Source organism: Melopsittacus undulatus, unplaced genomic scaffold (assembly GCF_012275295.1).
Source record: "Melopsittacus undulatus isolate bMelUnd1 unplaced genomic scaffold, bMelUnd1.mat.Z mat_scaffold_56_arrow_ctg1, whole genome shotgun sequence".
NCBI classification, from domain to species: domain Eukaryota; kingdom Metazoa; phylum Chordata; class Aves; order Psittaciformes; family Psittaculidae; genus Melopsittacus; species Melopsittacus undulatus.
The window spans coordinates 210,153-227,205 of NW_022994426.1; the positions used below are offsets into that span (position 1 = coordinate 210,153).

Consider the following 17,053-nt stretch of genomic DNA (forward strand, 5'->3'; position numbering starts at 1 on the left):
AACAGGTACCAAGTCATCACTTGTCCCTCACTGAGATTGCAACTGAATTGGTGGGGATGAAGGTTCCTCAAGTCAGAAAAGCTTCTGACTGTCCAATTTCAAACCAAAGATGCTCATGTTGCTTTGCACCTTGGTGGCTTTGCACAAGATGGGTCAGCCCATGTTCTCTAGAGCCCCAGCTGATACAGGGGTAACCAATGTACAGGGGGGTAATACAGAGAAATTGTACAAGGGGGTTAAAGGAATTCCTTTGCTTAAACAAAAGTATTGTCTGTCCTAAGTACCTAACATGCCAAGACATCCACTGCTGATGAGGGGGAGAAGCAGATGCTTAGTTCTGCTGATGAGGGACACAAGCAGATGCTCAGCTCTACTGGTAAGGGACAAAAGCAGATGCTCAGCTCTACTGGTAAGACACAAAAGCAGATGCTCAGCTCTACTGGTAAGGGACAAAAGCAGATGCTCAGCTCTACTGGTCAGGGACACAAGCAGATGTTTGGTTGTGCTGACAAGTGGGGCAGAAGCAGACGGGACATGGACCAACCCCAGCACAGCCCCAGCCCACAGGTGAGCTCCTCACCTCTCCGGCTCCTGCCCTTCTCCTGCTCCCTCTGGCCTATGGCCAGGGGACGGTGGCCCAGCAGGGCCTGGCAGCAGGAGGAGCGCCCCGGGGCATGCTGGGAGCTGTAGTGCTGGGGCTGCCGGCGGCCATGTTGGTGCTGGGGCTTGCAGGTTGTGCTGAGGGGAGGGCCGGGGCCAGCGCTGAGGTGAGCGAGCCCCTGTGGAGATGGAGACAGCCCCGCTGTGGGCACAGGCACCGGGCACCCCGACTGCCAGAGCGCCGAGAGCTGCCCCAGCCCGGCCTGCGGCCTGCAGCTGGCCCTGGGCCTGCACAGGAGGAAAGGGGAGAGCACAGAGAGGCAGAGAAAGAAGGGCCTGGGCTGAAGAGGTTCCCTGGCAGGACGGAGAGCGGGAGCTGTGGTCAGTGCCCGGCCCTTGGGGCCGTGTCTGCCTCTCATCTCTCCAAGCTCCCGCTCCCTTTCCCCTTGCTGTCATTGTCTCCCTTCCCCAGACCTCTCTTCTATTCCTGTGCTGTCCTCCACGTCCCTCTCTTCTCCAAGTCCTTCTTTCTCTGTCTCTCTACCAGCCCCTTCTCCTGCTTGCAGCTCATTCTGTATCCCACCGTCTCTGTCTTTCTCCCTGCCTACTTCTCCTCTCTCTGGCTGTGTCTGCTGCTCCCAGACCCTTCCTCCATCACTCTGCAGGGCTTCTGATGCTTCTCTTTCTTTCTCCATCCCTCTGAGCTGCTCCTTGCTCCTGCACTTCTCTTCCTCTTAGTTGTTAGTCTTGTTTGTTGCTCTGGTTTTAGAATCCTAGAATAGTTAGGGTTGGAAAGGACGTTCAGATCATCCAGTTCCAAGCCTGTGCCATGGGCAGGAACACCTCACATTAAACCATGTCACCCAGGGCTCTGTCCAGGCTGGCCTTGAACACTGCCAGGGATGGAGCATTCCCAAGTTCCTTTGGCAGCCTGTGCCAGCACCTCACCGCCCTCACAGGGAAGAACTTCTTCCTTATATCTAACCTGAACTTCCCCTGTTTCTGTTTGAACCCATCACCCCTTATCCTGTCACTCTGGTCCCTGATGAAGAGTTGCTCTCCCACATCCTTATAGGCCCCTTCAGACACTGGAAGCTGCTCTGAGGTCTCCATGCAGCCTTCTCTTCTCCAGGCTGAGGACCCCAGTGTTCTCAGCCTGTCTCCATACAGGAGCTGCTCCAGCCCCTGATCGTTCTCGTGTCCTGCTCTGGACTTGTTCCAACAGCTCCGTGTCCTTTTTATGTTGGGAACCCCAGAACTGTACCCAGTGCTGCAAGTGGGGTCTCAGAAGAGCAGAGCAGAGGGGCAGGATCACCTCCTTCGCCCTGCTGGTCACACTCCTTTGGATGCAGCCCAGGACACGGTTGCTTTCTGGGCTGTGAGCACACACTCATGTTCATTTTCTCATTGACTGACAGCCTCAAGTCCTTCTGGACAGGGCTGCTCTGAGTCTCTTCTGCTCCCAACCTGTAGCTGGGATTGCTGGGATTGCTCTGACGCAGGTGTAGGAGCTTGCATTTGGCTTGGTTGAACTTCATGAGGTTGTCATTGGCCACCTCTCAGGCGTGTCAGGGTCCCTCTGGATGGCATTCCTTCCCTCCAGTGTATCGACCAAACCACACAGTTTGGTGTTGCTAGCAAGCTCTCCCTGACCCTATTTGTTTTTTACCCACTCACCTTTCCTCTACCCACCACGTCTTTTGATGATCTCTGTCAATCCCGTAGTTTTTACTTCTCTCTGCCCTGCTCCCTCTCCCACTGTTTGCCTCTCTTCCTCTTTCCCTGCTGCTTCTTTCTCCATCTCTGTGCAGATCCCTACCCTTTTATTCTTCTCATGTCCTTCCTTCTTTCCTTCCTTCCTTCCTTCCTTCCTTCCGTCCTTCCTTTTCTCTGTCCCATTCCCTGTCCCATCCTTTCCTGCTCAGCCTCTCTGTCCAGCTGTCTGTGCCTTCTTTCACTCTGGCTCTGGAATTTTTCTTTCTCCCTCTCTTGACCTGGTGCCCAGCAGTTGGTTTTGTCCTCCAGTGCTGCCCTGCTCTCTCTTCCTTCTCTCACTGTCATTCTGGCCTGCTCTCCCCATTTTTTTCATTCCTTCATCTTGAGCCTGAAGCCCATCAGGATTTTCTGTTCCATCACTTTGTCTTGCATTCTGTCCCTGCTCTTTTCTGTCTTTCCCTTAGTTCTGCTGCCTTTCTCTTCTTTCCTTTCTTTCTCCACCTCTGCCCTGCTCCATCCCTCTCATTTTCTCTCTGTTTCTGTCCTGCTCCCTGTCTTTGCCCTGTCCCCCCCATTTTTCTGCCATACTTCCTCTTAGGGCTCCCCACCACCACTACCCTGTCCTGCTCTCTGTCGCTCTTATTTCTCAGTCGCAGCACAGTGTGTTTTTTTTCCTTCCATCTCTCTGTCCTCCTGCCCAGCCCTGGCTTTCTTACCTCCAGCTCTGTCCTGCTCCCCATCTCTTATTTTTGCCTGTCTTTGCCTTTGTCCTGCCTTCCTGTCCCATTTTCCCTCTCTCACCTGTCCTGCTGCCTTTGTTTTTCTTGGAGAATCGGTGTCCTGCTCCCTTTCCTCATCTTTCCTCTCTGTCCCCTGCCCAGGGGTGGCATTGGGATCTGGAGGGTTGCCTGGGACCTGCTGTGAATCACAGTCAATGTGAAATGGAACGTACCTGAGCTTGAAAGAAATCGGACCGATTGCATCTGGTTTTCTTCCCGTTTCCAATTCCAACTGACTTTGCTGGTGCTGATGATCATGAGACCCTGAGCTGCAAGCACACTGACGGCATCACTCACTTTGGTAATGGGGCGGGTGGTCTGTGATAAGGATGTGTACTTGTGTGCTGGTGCTTTCATGAACGTTCTCTGGTCTTGCCACTTCAAAGCTCTTCCTCCCTTTCCAGAAACTTGAAAGACTTCATTTGTTATTCTGGTGTTCACAAGGGAGTTGGACTGAACGTGTGGTAGAATGGGCTCTGTCAAATGGGAGAGAGAGCCCTGCTTTTTTGTTGTTTTCCAGTGTTCTGTGAGCTTCGGTAAGCAAATGGAAGAGTGGTAAAGAGTATTTTGAGAGTAACTTGTTCCTATAGCGTGCCTGTCTTCACCTTCTGGTGAACAGTTCTTTACTATAGTTTCTACACAAAGAAGATGAGCTGTCTGTAAGGGAAACTTCACCAGAAGTAAGGCTAATTTTTCTAAATTTGGTACTCTGTTGCAACGGAGAGATGGTTTGGTGGTATTTACATCCCAGCTGTGTGCCAGTGTGTTAACGCAGGCCATCAGGGTCTTTTCAGCAGTACTGCTGGACTGCAGGTGATGTGTGTGGGTGGTACCCAGAGCCTAGGTGAAGCAGCTCTGCTGGCTGTTAAAGCTCAGAGGATGTGACAGAATGGAAACCATCTTTGTAGTAGAGCCTGAACATCAAAGGTGTGGATGTGCTGGCGATATCCCACCAGCCTGGAGATGTGGGGACTTCAGTGAGAGCCCAGTAAGGATCCTGTTTTGTGCTCTGGTAGAGTCTGTTTGTGCACACTGTCCCAAGAGGCATATTAGCATGGCTGCTTCTTTGAGATCTCAGAAGAGACGCTGCAGGATGCAGAGACTGTGGTAGTATTGCTTGTTTAAGGAGTTTGGTGTTACCTTTTGCCCCTTGTCTTCCTGTCCCACAGTACAATGTGCCCTTTCATGCCAGTGCAACTACCTGGAGCAGCACAGTGAGCAGTGAATGTCTTAATCAGGGTGTTAGCACATTTCCATTGCCCTCTGTGGGCTTATCTGTGGCTCAGGGTGTAAGTGAAGGAGGTTTATAGTTGCACAGTTTTCTAAAACCTGGATGGGGGTAGTGAGCTGCCTTAGAGCATTTGCAACATGCACTGAAAATAGGTGGCCAGGTGCACAAGTCAGAAGTTCTTGGGCTTGTTGCTGAAGCCTCTGTCTCCTTAAATGATGCATCTGAGGATGCAGTTGATTTTTTTTGGGGAGAAGCCAAGAGGGTTCCCTTGTGCACGGGGATGCTTTTGTTAACTGTGTGTTTCTGCTTTAGGCCTCGTCACGCAGCCAGATGTTTTGCTGCATGTAGCCTTCTGACCAGCAGTGGCAACTCCAGAACCCCTGATGTCTGTCAGCAGCACTGGTGAGCAGCTGGGAATGTGTGTGTGTGTCCTGCAGGCTGCTGAGCCCCAGCACTGGCAGCTGGCTACCCTGGACTTCCCCTGCTGTCTCCGGTTCACCACAGAATGGCTTGCCCAGTCCCCATAGCCAACCTGACCCACATCCCATAGCAGTCCTATTCAAGTTGTGTTTTCAGTGAGAGTCCTTCCTGAGTGATCATTTCCTGGGAGGACAGTGCGATGATGGAGGTAAAGTGTCCCCCCATGAACAGAAGGCTTTTGTGGGCCTCGACAGGGGCAAGGCCTTGGAGGACGCCTTTCAGAATGGGGAGAGGAGTAAGAGTCTAAAATTCTTGAGCTGGCATGTGCTATTCAAGGAGAGAGGCTAGGACACAAAATATGGAATTTTGAGAGTAATTCTCTGTTCATGGCCATGAGGTGTACCAGTGAAACTGGGGCATAGGAATGTGGTTTTACAGAGTCATGGAATTGTTAGGGTTGGAAGTGAAGTCTGGAGATTTTCCAGTTGAACCCCTTGCCAAGGCAGGGCCACCCAGAGCAAGTTACACGGGAATGTGTCTGGGTGGTTTTGGAATGTCTGCGCAGAGGGGGAATCCTCAGCCCCCCTGTGCAGCCTGTTCCAGTGTTCTGACACCCTCAGTGTAAAGAAGTTCTTCCTCATGTTGAGATGAAACTTGTTGTGCTTTAGTTCATGGCCATTGCTCCTCGTCCTGTCACCGGGTAACACTGAAAAGAGTCTGGCACCATCCTCTTGGCACCTGTCTTTCAGATATTTCTGTGCATTAATGACAATCCCTTCTCAGTCTCCTCTTCTCTAGACTAAACAGGCTGTGATTCTTACACATGATTGTTACACCTTTCAAGTGTTCAGTGGTTTGTGCAGTGCCTGCTCAACACACACATATAGTGCTGTTTTGCAAAGCAGCTCTAATTGTGTGGCTTTGTCATCCATCTGCTTCTTTCTTGAGCAAGACATCCCTGCAGCTGGTCTTGCTGCCGTACCTTATCTCTGCTGCAAAGTGAGGGGAGAGTTTCAGTGAGATGTGAGAGGAGCTGTGCTTCTGCTCTGTTCTGGGTAGTGCAGAGGTATCCTTTCTTCTTCAGAGCTAGGGCTGTTCTTCTCCCCCTTGCAGTGAGCTGGTGTTCTTTAGTTGTGCTGACTGAACCACAGCTATGCAGTTTACAGTGTCAACTATATAGTCCTGAAGAATGTTCATACAGCTTCATACTCTAAAGACCAATTGCTACAATAGTTAGGGAGATTTTCCTGACAGTCCCTCCTTTTCTTTTGACCATCAGGGTCACACTGTACTGTTCACTGTTCAAGGCCTGAGTTGAGTTCATAAGGTCACACAACAGTGAGAACAGGCATACATCGTTAGAAAGCAGAACAAGAGAGGGAGTATGACAACTCGGCTCCTTTTAGTTCACAGTCCTCTACCTTTGTCTGGGAGTCAGGAAGTTTGCCACCCAAATAGATTTAGTGGAAATCCCTGCCTTACTTCATGTCATATTTTTAATGAGTCTTTATTTGTTTTTGTCAGTTTTGTTTTTGTGGTACTGATTCACATAAAACCCCAGTGGCTGTTAGTCAGCAATGCACATAATCTGTAATGTGCATGCTCTGTCCGGTAGTTCTAAAAGGTGATCTAGAGCTAATTGACCCTGTATTACCATTTGTGATAATGATTTGGTTTCTTCCTGTAGGGCTGTAATGCTGTTTGTGCTTTCAGGAATGGCTTTTTCGAATTGCCTTCAGGTATTTGCAGTAGCTTGTTCTAGTTCTGCAACCCCTAAGTGTGATACAAAAGCTGTTACAGAGAGGGGGAATTTAGAGCTACATTCTGCCAGAGGGCTGCAACACTTTTTCCTGTAGCTATCAGTAGTTGGGAGTGAGGGGCTCAGAAGAGATACTGATTCTAACCTGGAGCCTCTCCCAGTGCTGGTGGCACATTTGTTACTTTTTAGTCCTTTTCTCCATAGTTGAAGCAACTGTGGATGTGTGACAGTGGGAAAATGCATTGGTTAATGGCAATAAACATAAATGGTCATTGGCTGCTTTGACTGAAGTCTGTGATTCTTTAAGATGCCCTCAAACAGCTTGTTCTGTCCCCTGCCTTTGCTGGCTCTGTGGCACGGGCAGCCGAGCACCACAGAAGGGCTGCATCCGCCCCGGGATGTTTCACCCTGGCTGGATGTTGACGGGAGGATCACTGTTGTGAGAGCCGGGGGATGAGAGGATGGTCACTGTGTGAGGTCAGGCTGGGGAGACAGCAGGGACAGGAGCAGCTCAGGGCAGTGACAGGCCCAGGTGTGATGGGTCCCCCCCCTTTGGGGTGCTCGGAACTGCACGTGATACAAGCCTTTTGTCACAATGCGCTGGGTCACCCGGGTGCACTGTGTTTTGGCACCTGGTGAAGGCTGGGGCAGAGGTGCTTGAGTCGCCATAGAGGTTGGTTGGTCAATCCTCAGAGTGCTGCATGCGGGAGAGGACACTGAGGCCAAGCTGGGGCTTCGGGGAACTCTCCTCCCCTGGGCTCTGAGGAGGACTGGGGCTGGTGCCGACATCACGGCACAGCTCACTTGCTGAGCACCATAGCCTGCAGTAGTTAAGGTGGCACAGCCAGGGCCTCACTAAGCCAGGATGGAGGCGTGAGGCTCTGTCAGCCGAGGCTGCCTGATATCTCAGGGCCTGGCTGTGGCAGAGTGCTGCAGCCTCTGAACGCCATTGGCCAGCACAAGCTCAGCCCGTGCTGCTCACCCCAGCGCCCTCGGTGGGCTTTGCCGCGTGCCCTCACCTTCATAGAGGCTGCAAGGCCTCTATCTGTCATTTGCCGAGCTAGATACGGTAGTGGAGCAGGCACTGCCTGGCCCCGACCATGTCTTGCATCCACTACAAGTTCTTCTCCAAGCTGGACTATGATACGGTCACCTTCAGTGGCTTCGACATCTCCCTTTGCGACCTCAAGTGCAAGATCATGCGCAAGGAGAAGCTGAAGGCAGCCAACTGTGATCTGCAGATCAGCAATGCCCAGACCAAAGAAGGTACGTGTGTGCAGCAGGTGCAGGGCTTTGGGCATGTCCTGGCTGGTGACGTTGCAGAGCACCCCATGATGGCTGCAGCCAGCAGAAGCTGCATTCTGCCTTTTATGGCTCATCCCCACATAGCATGAGTGAGCCTGGGCCCATCCCGCCAGGTGGCAGGAGCACCAAGAGGGTAAGCAGTGCCAGGGACTAAGTGGGGTGCTGTCATGAAATCTGATTTGGCATCCTGCTGGCTACACCAGTTTGTCAAATGTGCACACTGATTTACAGTGTCCAGAATAGAGCCCTGAGCTTTGTAAACCCCTGAGGGGAGCCTAGGTGAAGCTAGATCTAGCCTTAGTCTCAGGCTTGGTCAATGGTTTATGTCTAATGGAATGCAGAAAAAGAAAATCAAGGGAGAATCAAGCTAAAATGATGTGCATAGAAACCGAAGATGAAAGAAAGGAGACCCTCCCACTGAGACACAAAGTTCAGAGTGCACCCACCCCCTGGCTTTCTAAACTCCTGATAGAGCCTAGGTGTGGTTGGATCTAGTCTTAGTGTCAGACTTGATCAAGCACATGTAAAGCACTGAGCAGATGAGACTTTGGAGTGGTTTGTGTATCTCCAGAGATCTATTGGTTTTGTAGCCTAATAGAAGCAAAACAACTTCAGTTAGTTCAGGAATGCAACCCCTGTATTAACCGGCTGTCCTGTAGTGACCTCTGAGACCATTTTGCTGTTGGCATTCAAACTGTTTTTAAGAAAGGAAAAAGATTTAGCTGGTGGTGTTTGGTTATCAAACCTGAAAATGCCTTGAAAGGTACTGTTAGTGTGTTCAGACAATGAAAGCACAATGTTACATATAAGATTTGGCTTCTGTACCTGTAAAGGCCTTCTCTGAAGTGCTGTGTAGTTCATGATGTACTAATACATGCCCTTTTGAATATCTTTTCCTGTATTTCTGTTGGTTTCAGAATACACAGAAGATGCCCTGATTCCTAAAAACTCATTGGTAATCGTTAAAAGAATCCCTGCTGGAGGAGTTAAAGCTACCAGCAAAACAGATGTTACGTAAGTGTCCACACAGCATTGCACTCTTTGCTGTTGGTTTCAGTGTGTGAACTGTTTCAGTGCATATGAGACATTCAGATTGTATCTTTCTTGTTAAAGCTTCCGTTAATTTTTGTTCTCACTGGGTGGATTTTCCTGTATAGGTCCTGAAGCAGACTTATGTTTTTAGGCCTGCTGGGATATGGGGTTCAAACTGCAACAGTAGAACCTTTTAAAATGATTCTATGGGGTTGGTTGTTGGGTTAATTTTTCTGAGAGCCAAGTTGTAGATCCTGTTTTGTCTGCGTGGAGAGATTCCTTGTTAAATGTGTTTGCTTTTATGGCTTTTAGAGCAAAGACAGTTCTGCAGTGTAGTGTAAACTTAAAATTTGCTCCTGTCTCAGAAGAGTCTGATTCTTAGTGTTTGACTTTTGCTTGTATTTGGGGGAGAGGGACAGGATATGTCAAGTATTCTTATGCCCCAAATGGCTGGGGATTGCATACTGGCTATGCAGGAAAGACCAGCGCTTGCCAGCTGGCAAACCATGAAAACAAGTGAAGTTCCATTCAAAAGTGATTCCTATTAGTTTCCTAAAGCCAGGGTCTGTTTTGGGCAAGAGGAAAAGAGCAGTGTCATAAAGTGTATTGCCTCTTGTGCAAGTACAGTGAAGGAGTAGTTAATCCTTTCCAAACCTGAAACTCAGTAAGCAACTTAGCACATTACCAACAGTTGGTGGCTATCCTCCTGATGCTGTTTTACCTGTCTGTGGGGCTAAGGAAAGAATGGCACTGATCTTCTAGCATTGAAAATTGATGGGGCAGGTCAGCTTTCTATTCCTTCAGCTGGAAACATTGCAGAAACAGGGGGTAGAGTGCTTAATGTTTGGTCAGTGAGTACGTGGAACCGCAGCAAGGTTTCAGATGGAATAAGTATTTCTTAAAATGCTGCAGCATTATCGTAAAACAAATTCTGGCAATTAAGATTTTTATTTTTATTGTTTTTTTGTCGCAGGGCTCCTCAGTCACACAAAATCCCAGGAGCAGCTTCTTTCAGGTGACATTTCTACTACTAGTGTTAGTCAGTACAGCGTATGTAACATGGCTAGTACTTTGGCACTTTCACGGCTAAGTATGGTAGATACCTGAGCACAGTGCTTGGGCTTCCACAAGGAAGCACTGTTCTAAAGGCTAAGCTGCTGACAGTTTTGTTAGTTCCTTGTCAGATGACTTTTTTTTTCTTTCACTGAAGTAAACTTGGCCTTTGAAGTGTTGGGACTATCACTGTTCTGCCATAGAAACTAAAGTACTGTAGGTGACACCTGTTTGTAATACTAGGGATGTACAGATTGCCTGAAGTTACCTTCATAGTTTGAGGGCTGATTATTTAAGAACACAAAACCGTAGTACAGACTTGATATATTTGATACTTAGGTGGCAGAGAAAATATGAGTGCTTTCTCTTGCACAGGTGTGTTTTGTATCTGTAAGTCTGACTTAGGACAAAGTAGAAATGGGATTTTGGAGGTTTTCTTAGTTGTGCTGAATGACCAAGAGTTAACAGTTTGTGTATACAAATAAATGTCCATACTCAGTAGACTATCAGAACGTAATGTTTTGATGTTTGGGTTTTATAATTGATTTTCGGTGCTTTCTGTTGGGTACAAGTGCTTTAAGTTCTGATCACCTTTCTGTCTCCTCCTAGAAGTCGAACTGAGCCAGTGAGCAGAACATCAGAAGCAGTACGTAAAAACCCAATCTTACCCTTTTTTTCTGCACACTGCACTGAATTCTAAACTATGTAGCCTTGTATTAATTTTCCAAACATTAACTTCATCTATCTCCCAGTAAAACATAGTACAGATTGTCATTCAAATGTACTGTTTCATCATAGTGAAAACTGAGTCACGCCATCAATTTGCCCAGTTCTGATGTGAATGCTGGGATTTATGCCTAGTAATGCATGGTATTTCCTATTGCATATGCTAGAATATGTCCTGTGTGACTTTGTGTTGTGCAGATAGTTTGCGATCATCTTTAGTTCATGCAGGTTCCAGGTGTGCACAATTGAACTTGGTGCCACGTTCGAGCTCTGTCTGCCTATAGCTAGTAATGTTGTGAGTTTGTACAGCCTCTTCTGTGCTTTTTGTAAAAGCTGCACGTCAGTAGTAGCTCTCTGCAAACACTGTGGCCCATTCCTAACTGGGGCCTGAGGACTTCATTGTGGCAAGCTACTGGCGTAGGCAGCTGGGAGGGAGGAGTGTGTTTGCAGTGGAGAAAAAACTGCCATGACTGTGCTTTGAATCCATGCTCTCATCACCATGAAAGACTGGGTTTGCTCTGACAGAAGAATAATAAAAATTCTCACAGTTCCCAAACTAATTTGGATAGTTTGTCCTGTGGTCTATAAAAGTACAAGAATTTTTTTTCTCCATTTTTATAGGTTACTCTGTCATAGTAAACACCTTTTTCTTTTTTAATTTGAGCAGTTTCTTTTTATAGACAAATTGGCAGGTTACTTTTGTGGCTGATGGTTCAGATTGGTGTTTGGGTTTGGTGGGGTATAGTGAATTTGGCATCTTTGCATTTATTGAGAAGAAGGGCAGAGCACATGTTTCAGGGCTGCTTTTTTTCTTGACAGGCAGCTACTGTTCATCAAACATAACTGTATAAGTGCATTTTTAAGTGATGAGACATTAACCGATTAATTTGCAAACTACACTGCAAGTAAGATTCCTGTAGTGATGCTTCCTTCTCCAATAAACTTCAGCATTTTTCACAAGGGCCCCTCTCTGAGATATTCTGGAGCAGTAAGTCCATCTCCAGCGAGCTGGTTAGTTTAGTTTTGTCTCATTTAGCACATAGGCACTTTTCAGCTGTCGCAGGTTGGGACTTTATTCTGAACAAATACAAATTACAGTAGGTTGGAAATGCCTCTTTCAGTGACACGCAGTGGGTATAGTGCAGATTTTCAGACTGCAGTAGGGGTTAACTCTCGCTATGTTTTGATTCTAGAACTTGGATATGCCTTTATTTTTTGCTGCACAAAAGAATGGTGAGTCTTCTGCATCTAATTCTCTGGCCCAGCTTTCAAAGGTGTGTATATATATGTATTGTTGTAAAATACTTAAAAATAAGTGTTTCCTTCATAATTTTAAGCCTTACTTGCAGTCTATAGATGGATAACTGTTGTCATGTGAACAAAACTTTAATTTTTAATAAAGTATTTATTTTAACCTTAAGAAGTATGTATAATTTGATACTGTACTCTCAAGAGTACTGGCCAATTTGGGAAGACAGAAGGGGAGTGCCTTCTCAGCACCAACACAATGTTGCAGCGTTACTCATCTTCAGGAAATAAAGCACCAGTACTTCAGAAGCTTTTACTGTTTTTCCTATGTTTCATTAATTTTGTGTTGGAATCTAACAGATTTTTTACAAAGGAATTTAATTGGCTGTATGTTATGGACATTTCAGGGCAGTTTGCAACAGCTGAAGTACAAGTGTTTCTGGAACTTGGACAATGGCATGGCTGGTTTTGAATTTCTGGTCGTTAGAGGCACAGAAGCATTCTTTGAATACTGCACAGTCCCACAAATTCCAGGCTCTAGACAGTGGAGAACACAAATTTGTTTGAATGCAGACTGTGTCAGCTGTGTAAATTGTGTACTTGATTGTTTAGAGGACTATACCAGTGTGTATCTACAGTGTACTAGATGTGACCAGCTGAAAATGTTGCAGTGGCCTGTTTTGGGATGGAACTGCGTGCTCTTTTGGCTCAACACTGTAACTTCAGCAAGACACTAATGACTGCACTTTGTGCAAAAGCATAGAGTTAGCCAAGTCAATGCAAAAGATGGGAGCTAGTTCTTTCTGCTGAGAAGAGAGACAGGAGTTCATTGCTAAGAACGAGAGGTCTTCCCACCGGCAGCATCTTCCCTCTCTCAGTGAAGAAATTAAATGTTGTGCCTTTGGCTGTCCCTGCATGTGGCCTTGGTTCTGTAAACCCATGTGAAGTTTTACTCTCAGATGTGAAAAACTGTCCAAGTGGTGCACATTGAACCTTTTGAGAAACGCATGAACAAAACATAAAGCAGCTCAAAACTGTTACTTACTCTAAACACTTTATTCAGACTGGCTTAGCACAGGCGCATTGTGCATTATTTGGGGAAATGCAGTTTGGATTGCCTACAGGACTGGATGGTCATGTTTATACTGAAGAGAGCCTTGTGTCTTGCTGAGGGATCAGAAAGACTCCCTTCAGTGCTTCTGTGTCTGATGCTGAATTTCAGCAAGCAAAAACTAGAGACCTGACACTAACATAGTGTGTTCTTTTTAATGCTGCAAAATGTAAATCGTATAACTTGCAGACATCTTTCTCAATTAAATGCACAGTAACCATCTTCTCCTTCAAATGGGCTGGAGCTTCAAAACCAGTTGAAAACTATTGCTAGTGTCATTTCTTTTCCTCATCACTTCAGTCCACTTGGAAGAAAAGTGGATCGGTTACACAAGTCTATGTCAAGCCTAAGGTTTTGAGTGCCCAAGAAGGCTCTTTTCAAGTAGGCTAGCAGGCACATAAGCATCATTTACAAGCACAAAGTCTCCCCAGCACACTCTCAGGACAACTGTTTCATAGAAGCATCTGTTTTCAGGCAACATCAGCTAGCATTGTGGTGCTGTGTACAGGATTGAGCAGGTGGTGTTGTCTTTGGCTGGCTGAGCTTGCATGTGTTTCTAATGTGTGCGTCAAATAATTCTGTGTTAAACAGACTACCAACCTGGCTGAAGCCAGTGCTTCTGAAGAAGATAAAATAAAAGCCATGATGATACAGTCTTTCCGTGAATATGATCCAGTCCAGTAAGTGTTGATAAAGTCAAATCAGTTCTTTGATGATTATGGAAAAATTGTGTAGATGTTTGTTTTAACAAGAGAGACAAATGCATACCTTTCTTTTCCTGAAACCTTTTTAGTCCCATGAAGAAGCCCTTGGCTACACCTCCACCATCATATGTTTGCTTTCGGTGCGGAAAACCTGGCCACTATAGAAAGGACTGCCCAAGAAATGGGGTAAGATTTTGGGGACTTGTGGTGTTACTTTCCGACCTTGTTTAATTTTTGTCCTTGGCAGTCAGGTAACAAACACAGGAATAATCATATGAAGAACTGTTTCTCTTCAGGTGAAATACAGAGGTTACATGGCAATGCTGAAAAGCCCCTCAAACTTCAAGGGAAAGCCGGGATTATAAATGTAATGTTTTCTTTTTTCTAAGCTACAGACATGAAATAAGTCCATAGATCTTTTCATCTGTGAATTTACATGCATATTTTTATGTATTTCAGTATTACTGGAAATGTTTCTGTTTTAACTCTTTTTAATGAGAGCTGGCGTTTTCAGTATTTTGCATGAAACCAAGATGTTTCTGTTGACCCCATCTATTGAATATTTGTGTGTTTTACCGACACAAGTCTCTGGCTGAGTGTTCATGCCCTTTAACATTAGTCACTGAATGTATACACATGAGGTATGAATTCAACCTTCATCCATAGCTGGTGAATAGATGTTTCTGCAGTGGCTGACCCAGAGCCCTGACTTAAGTTTTCTCTCTGAATTGTGCTTTGGGGGAGGATCAGGTTTGTGTCTCTTCTCCCAGTGGATCATGTGCTAAGGGATATTTCACCCTTAGGAAACCTGTTGTTAAGCCAAAGAATGTCGGCTCAGATCAAAACTCTGCTTAAGCCTTTCACAGAATCGTAGAACCAACTAGGTTGGAAGAGTTGCATCAAGTCCAACTGATGCTTCAGGACTGCCAGATCCATCAGGAACCGTGTCACTAAGGCCCTCGTCTACGTGTGTTTTTGCACAATTCAGGGACAGTGATTCCACCACTTCCCTGAGAAGCTGGCTTAGGAACAATAGGTGACTTAGGAACACTCTGGCCATGTTCATTTAGGAAAAGAAGTACTTCGGTTGAACAACCTTCACGCTGGGTAAAAGGAGAGGATTTCAAGGCTTTTGCTTCTTCCAGTCGTCACTGAACTGTCATTTTAAGTGTAGGTCTTAAGATGAGGTATGTCTGCATTTCTTTTCTTAACAGGACAGAAATGTGGAGTCTGTTCCCAGACTGAAAAGGAGCACAGGAATTCCAAGGAGTTTCCTGATAGAGGTGAAAGATCCCAACACAAAGGGTGCAATGCTGACCAACACTGGAAAATACGCAATCCCCATTATTAATGCGTAAGTACAGGGATGCTGGAGAGGGACTATTCATTAGGGACTGTAATGATAGGACAAGGGGTAATGGGTTGACACTTAAACAGCAGAGGTTTAGACTGGATATAAGGAAGAAATTCTTTACTGTCAGGTTGGTGAGGCACTGGAATTGGTTGCCCAGGGAGGTGGTGAATGCTCCATCCTTGGCAGTGTTCAAGAGCAGGCAGGATGAAGCCTTGGGTGATATGGTTTAGTGTGACCTGTCCCTGCCCATGGCAGGGGGGTTAGAACTGGGTGATCTTAAGGTCCTTTCCAACCCTAACTATTCTATGATTCTATAAGTACGGGATTAATTGGACTGACCAAAAAGCGAATGAGAGAAAGCATGCATAAACACCTGAGTGGATAATGCAACCAAGTTGGACTGCATCTGTAATTACAGGAGAGGAAGCGCAGCCATTGCATTTTAACCTTAAAATCTGTGATGCTTGCTCGCATGAAAAGAGGGTGGTCATTCATACTTGTCATGCCCCTGGAAGTTGGTTCAAGTTGCGGTGCACCAAGGATCTGTATTTCTGCAGAACATTTCAGTAGTGTTGACAGGGAGTCATTCTCATTGAGAGCTCATTTTGCGTCTGGTTTATGTTTCAAACGCTTCTTACAAGAATTGAACCAACAGCTGTTGGATTGAGATTTCCTCCCCCTCTGGGTTTTTATTTTACAGAGTTATGGCTATAGAGAAGTAGTTTCCGCTCAGTGCCTACAGTTCAGAAGCGTAATGTGGAATGAGAAGAATTCCATCTAGTATCTTCTTTTGATAAAACGCAAGGCTTGGACAAGTATTCCTTTACCCATCTTTAAATTTGTTCTTTTTCCTTTCCCACATGGCCTCCAGGGAAGCTTATGCTAGAGAAAAGAGGAAAAGGCCTCCATCTTTACCAGAGGAGCCATCCTCCTCCTCTTCTGATGGTCCTGTTCCAGATGAGCTGTTATGTCTCATTTGTAAAGACATAATGACCGACGCAGCTGTTCTTCCCTGCTGTGGAAGCAGTTATTGTGACGAGTGTAAGTGTTATTCCCATGTTGTTAATTGAAAACATCACATCTCATCTTCTGAAAGCAAAAATAGCAGAGAACAAAATTACTTTGTTACCTGTTCTAATTAAAGCCTAAGTATACCCTGACTAGGAAAGGACTAAAGAAAAAGGCGAGGCAGAAAACTTATTTCTCTTTCTACAGATCCAGTTACGTCCTCTTTACATGCAGAGGAGCATCTAACTGTGCATTTGATTACAGTATTAGGTACCAAATGTTTGCCCACAGCCCTTTCTCTCATACAAAATTATACAGCCATCTCTGGTGACTGGCTGTGGTCTGCAACAAATGGATAGTTAGGCATTTAATCCACATTCTTCTCCACGGGAGAGCTGGTTCAAACCTTCAGAACTCAGACCTACCAATGCTTTTTTTGAGATGTGCTTTGTTCCTTAACTTTGGGGTCAATGACTTCTTGCTGTCACGGACAGTGGAAAAAGGATGAGTTGAATCAGGAAGACACATCCGACACTCCAAATATTACAACAGCAAAATGTCAAAACTGTGTAACTATTTGCTGCAGACTAGAAATTGTTGACACTTGAACATCTGCAGCTTCATGCTGTACGCTCGAGACCACATTCACCCATGAATCATATACGTGTTTTGATTAGAACCGAACAGCTTTCCTTAGTTTGGCTAAAAACTATTGCATTGTGATTATGCTAATTATGCACAGGTATTAGAACGGCATTGCTGGAGACTGAGGAATATACATGCCCAGCGTGTCACCAGACAGACGTTCCTCCTGATGCTTTAGTTGCCAACAAGAGCCTACGCCAGGTAGTGTGATGACTTTCACATCAGTTGGACAAAGAGCTCGTAAGGAGCTGAGAGAGAAGACAAGATTACTGTAATATTAATTTAGCCTTAAGCAAGGCTAAATTGAATAAGGCTAAATTTACTTTTCAAACACATTATCTCTGACAGCTCTTTAGAGACAA

General features: G+C 46.0%; 1 protein-coding gene across 1 annotated transcript; it reads left to right on the top strand.

Moving 5' to 3' along the window:
- The first annotated feature begins 7,605 nt into the window (after positions 1-7,605).
- LOC117438712 (E3 ubiquitin-protein ligase RBBP6-like) lies at positions 7,606-16,108 on the top strand. The gene is made up of 7 exons (XM_034074154.1): positions 7,606-7,771; positions 8,728-8,824; positions 10,505-10,574; positions 13,572-13,660; positions 13,774-13,870; positions 14,899-15,038; positions 15,910-16,108. The coding sequence occupies exons 1-7, from the start codon at positions 7,606-7,608 to the stop codon at positions 16,106-16,108; spliced, it is 858 nt and encodes a 285-aa protein (XP_033930045.1).
- Positions 16,109-17,053: the final 945 nt, after the last annotated feature.